The sequence below is a fragment of the Octodon degus genome, unplaced genomic scaffold (assembly GCF_000260255.1).
Source record: "Octodon degus isolate 3935 unplaced genomic scaffold, OctDeg1.0 scaffold00272, whole genome shotgun sequence".
NCBI lineage: Eukaryota > Metazoa > Chordata > Mammalia > Rodentia > Octodontidae > Octodon > Octodon degus.
In genome coordinates this window covers 1,842,830-1,850,948 of record NW_004524848.1, presented here as the reverse complement: position 1 = coordinate 1,850,948, position 8,119 = coordinate 1,842,830, and the positions used below count along the sequence as shown (strand labels likewise).

General features: G+C 39.9%; 1 protein-coding gene across 1 annotated transcript in view; it reads right to left on the bottom strand.

The window, feature by feature from the left end:
- The window catches only part of Abcg2 (ATP binding cassette subfamily G member 2 (Junior blood group)), a 196,771-nt gene that overhangs the window by 56,542 nt on the left and 132,110 nt on the right, over positions 1 to 8,119 (bottom strand). The window contains exons 3-5 of the mRNA XM_023706841.1: positions 3,566 to 3,625; positions 2,659 to 2,773; positions 1,953 to 2,105 (exon numbers count right to left, since the gene is read on the bottom strand). Of these exons, the coding sequence (XP_023562609.1) occupies positions 1,953 to 2,105; positions 2,659 to 2,773; positions 3,566 to 3,625 (328 nt within the window). The remainder of the gene's footprint in view (positions 1 to 1,952; positions 2,106 to 2,658; positions 2,774 to 3,565; positions 3,626 to 8,119) is intronic.

The window sequence follows — 8,119 nt, the reverse complement described above, 5'->3', positions numbered from 1 at the left end:
AGATGCTTATGCTGCTGAGCTATCTCCCTAGCCCCTATAATTCCTGATTCATCCTTTCAGATAAATCCAGAAGGCAGGACGTTCCACAGGGTACCTGGCTGAATTTTGTTAACCACTCATCTTCACTGTATGGTAAGTGGTACAGAAAGGCTTTATGGTGGCTGGAAGATGGACTGGGTTACAAAGTCTCCAGAGAAATAATAATCAAGAGCTCCCCATTGCCATATTAACAAAATCACAAAAGATATTTGCAGATAATATGGGAAATGTCATTGAATATGGTTTCACATAACTGATGGTGAAGATGTTGTTCATCTTAATTGATAATAGTAATGTAGTAAAGCAGTGTTTTGCTATTTTTTCCACTTATTTATTTTTCTGCTTTTTGTTTTGGTGCTAGAAACAGAACCTAGGGTTTTACACATGCTAAGCCAGTATTTTACCCCGGAGGTACATCCTCAGCCTCACGTTTTTATTTGCAGCAAAGTATAACATGTATTCAGGATGAAATATTGTATACCTTTTTAAAAACTACTTCAGTAAAAAAGAACTATAGCAATTATAAGATATTAGCAACTGAAAATTGAGAGAAACAATATTAGCAATCATACTAAGATACATAATTGTATCTTAATAATCGATTCCATTTGTTATACTTAAAAGTCAATTACAGCTAAAACTTTTAAAATTATTTCTATTAATTACAAATTCTAAGAACTCAAAATCTGGTGCTATATTTTCCCTGGGAATCCAAGCAAACAGCTAGTAAAGCAAGCACAGGGCAGGTAGGTGGTACAGCTCACTTAAAGCTCACCAGCACAGCGTTTGCCTAGCATGTGTAAGGATCCCATTGCATTTTGCCAGCACTGCAAATAAGAAAAAGGTTAATGCAATAAAAGAATGTACCTTATTGGAAAGAAGAACTCAAGCAAATAATGCCAAACCAAACTCTTATCACTCAAAAAGGAAAAATAGGTAATGAATGGTGAATGCTGGAGCTACTCCTCCAAACAAAATTCAGCAGAAAACATTGGTTTACTTAAAAGTGTCAGCAAGCATCATGGGAAGCAGTGGCTGGTAGAAGCCCTGTTTTCCAGGGCCTTCAGGAGGGGATGCTGCAAGGGCTAACTATGGCCATTACGAGCTCAGTAACTCAAAGTTTAGAACTTTCCACCCAAAGCCCCACGTGTCTACTAAGCAAAATTTTCACGTTCACTCATTCCTCTCATCCTCTCTTCTTGATCCTGCACCATCACCCCTACATGGAGTCATTTTGTCCTCTTACTTGCCCACATCTGTATCATTAAAACCTAAAAGACACCCTGCGTTTAGGAGTCTAGAAATTTAACGTCAGCAGAAAAGTGGGGGAAGGCAACAGAGGAAAAGGATAGGAAACAAAAAGTAACAAAAGAAAGTCTATAGAAAAAATAACTTGAGCACTACACAAATGAAATTTTAATACAACTAAATATAATTTTGGGAGCCAAATTATAGTACAATATACAGAACATGAAATAAGTATACAGAACAAGAACTCTAGGACCATTTGGATTCTTCAGATCATTGGTTCTAGAAATATATCTCAAAAAAGCCATGATGAAACAAAGTTCCTGCAGGAAGAGAGGGAGAATAGCTAACCGTGAGAACATAGAAACAGAAAGAAGAGTTAGTGCGGAGGTGCCAACAGAGCATGACCACACAAGGGGGAAATGGCCACATGAGTACACCCATCTAGCTTAGACTCCAGCCCCAGGATTGACCCTCTGTGGAGACTGGCTTTCCAATTTAATTTCTACCTTCGTATTATGCAGTAACTTGTCATTTTTTGCATCATTACGGAAAACAACCATTTTCAGCGCACACATTCTACAAGCTTTGTGAGTGAGGTTTTATTACCTGCCTCGAGAAGTTCCTATTTCCTGGCTATGACACTAAGCTTTTTTTCACATTACCTTGGAATCTGCCACTTTATCCAGACCTAACTCTTTAATGACCACATTAATCCTTTCATTTTTTTCATGATTCTTCATGGTTGTTGGAAGCCGAAGAGCTGCTGAGAACTGTAAATTTTCTCTCACTGTTAGCGTGCCCATCACGACATCATCCTTAAGAAAAAACAGCATTTTACTGAGGCATATCAAATCTCTTCTAAGACCATCACTCTAGTATAGGTGTTCATTCCATGAAAATACCAAGCCCCTGATAAAGTTCTAGTTAATGGTGATCTTGAGTCCACAGATTGCAGTGACTCCATGTACAGATGCCTGCAGATTCCTAAGGGACACATTTCCACTCCCAACCTGCATACCCAAGGAGATCCTAGCTAATACTACTAACAGATGGCTGTGTAGGGATTTGCCAAGGACATCTCTCTAAGCCAGGGGAAGGATGAAGGTAAAAGAAAGGCAGAAAAGGACAACAGTGGTATCTTTTGAAAAGGATGTAACAGTTGGAATTAATGTCACTACCTGCGAGGGTCATATTCCACACCATCTCTGCCTTTCCATTTAACATCACCCTGGACATAACAGGACAGCAGGGGAAGCTGGTATAAAGGAAGCTGCTTCTATGCGCATATCATGTAATCATCTAGAAGCGCACTAAGCTACAAGCCAATATACTTACCCTTATAGAAGCAAAGAAACTGTTGATACTTACTTGTACCACATAACCTGAATTACATTTGAAATTGGCGGGCTGAGGTGCTCCATTTACCAAAACGTCTCCAGATAATCCGTGTGGATCTTTCCGTGCAGCTAAGATATCTAACAATCTATAAAAGTACATATATTTTGTAGGGGATTTCCATCCAACGCAGGTCATACTTTTTAACCATATTGAATCTAAATTCTGCTCTAATTAGAAAATCAAGTCATTAAAATTAAGTTTCATTGGCATATCCAGCAGACATCTCAAATGACTCTACCATCTGACTTTGGAGGTCCCAACCCAGGCAAATTACTCCTTTATCTAAAACTCACACCCTCAGCCTTACCTTCTGTCCTATCTCCCCACTTTTAGCATTATCCTTTTGTTTCCTCTCCTCAGGAGCTCATAATATAGCCAGATGCTTTTTCTTTAAGACAAAAGATGTGAATGTAGAGTTGAGCTTTTCTACCAAAAAAAAAAAAAAAAAGCTAAGCAGATTTAACTGCTGCATTGGCACTTTGCAATAAATAAGTGGGTTTTGAGCTGTAGTTTGGGCCCATGGTTTCTAAAAGGCTCACCAGCACCACGCCAATCACTTTGTCATGTCCTATTAGTAAAACCATGCTAATCAGACTTCCTGGTCCTTGAAACAAAACGAGAACCCGGCTCAAGTGCACATCAGCCACGGCCCCTAGGACCAGAGAAAACAAGCACAGCAAATGCTCACCCAAAATGTGCTCACAGCAAGGGCTTTTTAAGTGAATTTTTTGTGATGCTGAAAATTGAACCCAGGGCTTTCTGCATGCTACACAAGCACTTAACCACTGAGCTATGTACCTAGCCTGTAGAAGTTATTTTCAAAAAAAGCACTGAAACTGCACAGAAAAGGCTTATTTGTTTTTTCTGTTATACTCACGAAGATTTGCCGGAACCAGTGGGCCCAAGAATGGCATTGAGGCCGGGTTTCATGATCCCACTGTAAACACAAAAACATACTATTTTATTTATCTGCACTGACTATATTCGATGAAAGTTGATAAAATCATGGATGGAAAGTAGCTCCAAATCTTAAAGAGAAAAAAGAAAAAAGGAACTAATCAGACCAAAACCAACATATCTTAAGTGAAATACAAAGGTTAAAATACAGCATGCCAGAGGATAAGAACGCATCACCAGTTCATACATCAAGACAAATGTCTTATCAATTAGAAAAGACAGATCAGAGTGCCAGGGAGACAGCTCAGCTGACTAAGCACCTGCTTAGGCAAGCACAGAGACCAGGTTTGATCCTGCCCTGCCTGCAGGCACACCCAGCTGGCCACCCAGATGGGCATGGTGGTGCACATCTGTAATCCCAGAGCTAAGGGGGCTGAAAACAGAAAGATCATTATAAGCCCAAGCTGCGTACTGAGACCCTGTACCAAATACATTAAAAATAAAAAATAAATACAAAAAGAAAAGACAAATCAGTTCCTTCCTTCCCTGAATACTGGAAAGTATTCAGTTTAGAAAAAAGAGAGATCTCTTCAGGAGACGATGCCCTTTAAGGATGCACAGGCATAAACAGGCACAATTATGTTTCAAACAAACTAAGTACAATACATGCGAGTAATGAATACCTGGGGAGCTAGGAAGGACAAAAAATACAGAAGGGACACTGTAAGTGGACAACTGTGATGAAATGGAAGCCTCACTCAACCCAGTCAAAATCATGGTGTCTGTCTCTACTCTCTTCAGAACCGCTAAGCTAGTACTCCACAAAGAAACCATCATCTATTCTGAATGAAGATCAGAGTTGACAGCTATTTTAATCTCAGATAATGATTCCCATAAAGGCCAATCCTATGATTACACAATTGTCCTGGGTCCAGCTGGGAAAATAACTTGGCAGTCTAAGATCCTGCCTAGCAAGCAAAATGACCTGGGTTCGATTCCAGTACCACATGCCATGCCAGCCCTGGAGCCCCAGGTGTGTCCTGTGGGCCAACGAAGCCAGGTGTGGCAGCACACGCCTATAATTCCAGTGCTGAGAGGCTGAAACAGGAGGATCACTATGAGTCCAACTGTGTAGGGAGACCATGCACCAAATACATAAATAAATACATACATACAAACAACAAAAAACTTCTCTGGGCCATTTCACCACAGTGCATCAAGCAAATAGGACCTCGATATTTACTGCCTCTTGTCCCTGAACTGTCGAAGTCATTGCCTGGGGAGGCAAAGGGGAAATGTACTTCTCAAACAAAACTCAAAAAGAGTTCAGTAAGTCTGGAAGAGGCAGTAACAAGGAAAATACTTCTTATTCTTCTTGTGCCCTCCTTCTGCCTCCAAGGCTGACATAAAAACATGCTACTAATAATGAAGTAAATTTCCAAAGCACATTCATCTTTAGCCCTTAATGTAGCTTATTAATAACTGCCTGGCTATTGCTTTGGCAGTGATCAGAAGCTTATTAGCAAGGCTTCACTGGCACAAAATCTTTTCTGATTTTAAAAATACTCATCTAAATAAAGACCAAAAAATTCTGAATTATTTAACTAGAAACTGAATGTGAATGTGGTAAGACAGTGAATTTTATAGGTCCCACAGTTTGGCTTACTTATGGAAAACAATGGTGCACAATCACAAATGCACAGTCCCAATCAAGAGCAGTGGTCAATTCCATTTCTAGTCACTCAACAGCTAAATATCTAAGTGTCTTCTATATATACACATAACAATCCTCTAGGACATGAGCTAGAACAGAGAATAAAATAACCATATAAACAAATGAAAAGAGCAAAGTTCTGCTCCAGAAATCAGTACTCTAGAGCTGACAACCTGGTGTCTGTTTTCATAAACACTGAAACAGAACTAAACTCATGGACTTATGTAGTGTCAAAACACCTGTACACCCCATAAAGTTGAAAGTATTTACAATCTGGCCCTTAACAGGAAGAGTCCACTGGCTCCTGCTCTAGTCTATGGTCCACAATTTCCTGGTCTCCCCACCCTACCTTTCACCCTGCTATCACCTCTCTAAGGTCACTTCCCTCTTATTTATTGCTTTACAGTATCTGCGTGCAGTTCTCTGCTTACGCTGTAAAACATTCCCAAGAAGAGCTGTGTCACCACTTCCCTACTCCATAATATTCAGCACACTGAATACTAAATACGTGAAATGAAACTTACCAGAAGGAGCCCTGTCACATTCATTATGTTTAGTGGATAATGGTCAATCCTTTGATGTTGTTTTGTCTACAGACAAGAGATGTCAAAGCCATTACTAGAGCACAACCCATCTACCTTCATGCCTTCATACGTACAATCTCTTCACTTTCTCAGCCTCCATGCCTAGTCCTCCAATTTAGGATTATACATTATATATTTTAACATTATACATTGGGGCTGGTGAGATGGCTCAGTGGTCTAAAGCACCTACTTAGAACAAGCTTAGCAAAGCACAGGAACTGTGGTTCAATCCCCCAGCACCACATGCCAGCCAGCCCGCCCCCTGGTGGGCTGAGCTGGACACACACACACACACACATAAATAAATAAAAATTTAAAAGAAAAAAAAAAAACATTATACATTTTAGCCTTCTTATCATGCCAGAACATCATAAAATCTCCCATCAGACTATGGGACTTTTGAGAACAGAGAACATACCCAGGTCACTACCTATTATGCACAATGCTAGTGACTTAGTAGGCATTCCAAATTCATTGGATAAATTAATTTCTACAACTCACTAAAAATTAACATATTCATGTCCTAGAGGATTGTTATGTATACAGATAGTAGACACTTAAAACACTTAGCTGTTGAGTGACTGGAGATGGAATTGACCACTACTCTTGATTGCGACTGCATTTGCAATTGTACACCATTGTTCTCCATAATGCTTAAGAGTCAAAGCATGTGTAAGTTTGTTACGTACACTCCTGTTTGTTATTCACTATTAAAATTCTATGTCAGTAAGTCCTACTGGACTTGTCCTTTCTTTCCCTTTCTCAGCAGGAAGATGATGGAAGTTCTGTATAGGATGCAGCAACTGAACACAGGCTACAAAGTGGGTGGAGAGCAGGAGGCACTGGGAAGATGCTTACATTATGGAATAAGAAAAATGACTAACTCAGAAATACAAATGTGGCAAGGCCTCCCTAATATGTAGGATCTAAACAATAACGAGAAAACAACATGAAAGCAGAAGGGAGACTATTATTAGACAAAAGGAATATGGGAGAAGGAAGACACAAGTGCAAGGGAAGATAACAGAGGATAAATTATGTTACATGCATGTATGAAAATACGACGTCTTTTATGTGTACAAACCCCATCTTTTATATGTACTAACAAAAAATATTTTTAAAAGTGAAAATAATACACCATGGAAAGAAAACTGAGCAAATCAATAAGTACATTTACATTAAGGATGACAGTCAAGCAGTTCTCTACTTTTTTAGATGTTACAAACACAGAAATACGAAAAGAACCCAAAATGTTACATTGGAATTGGTGCCCCAGCATGCCTGTAACCCCAGCACTCGGGAGGCTGAGGCAGGAGGATTGCTGTGAATCTGAAGCCAGCCCAGGCTACATAGTGAGTTCAAGGCTGGCTTGAACTACATAGCAAGACCCTGTCTCAAAAAAAAAAAAAAAATAGGGTATTTTCACAAGAAGTCACGGCTTTTCATCTATGCAGATAGTTAGATGTTCTATAATTTGTATTTAGTTGTCTTTGCAAAGCCTCATGAAGTCATGGGGTGGGTACTTCTAGAGTTTGAGATTAATTCATGATCAAGGCTAGGATTATGGGTTTTAGTACTGCTGGGATTATGGGAGTGAGTGCTACACCCAGCTTGGGGTATATAGCCTGAATGCAGAGTAAAGGAGACAGCCTTGCCCTCTGTTGCTGTTGTTGCCACTACTCCTCTCATCTGCTCTTTCTCTTTGCCCCTGCCATGAACTGCTGCACTCTGCCTTGAAACCAGCTGAGTTTGGACTAAAACTTCCATTACCTGTGAGTTAAATAAATCTTTCCTTCCTTCATTGTGAGTGTCAGGTATCTGTCCCAGCAATGAGAGAAGAGTAACTGAGACACTAGAGAAACAGGCAATGGGGACTGTGGGTGCACCACCCAGCTCCCACTGCTCTTCTCACCCTTCCTGGCCTGACCGCCACACATCTGGCAGATAATTGTTTAACAAACTTACAGATGCATGCATTTGTTCCCTAGGACTATCCAATGAAAAGGACTTGAAGCAATGAAACTCCAATAGCAATAAACATTCTGAACCCAGCTGTGTACAAATACATCTTCCACAAAAATGAACAGCTGATTCAGGTCTAAAAGGGTAAGTACACAGTCAATCTGAAACTTCTCATGTGCCAGGGAAATATTAAATAAGGAGATAAATCAAAAGAATGAGGGACATGACTGGGGAGATAGCTCAGAAGTCTAAGTGCTTGCCTGGCAAGTACAAG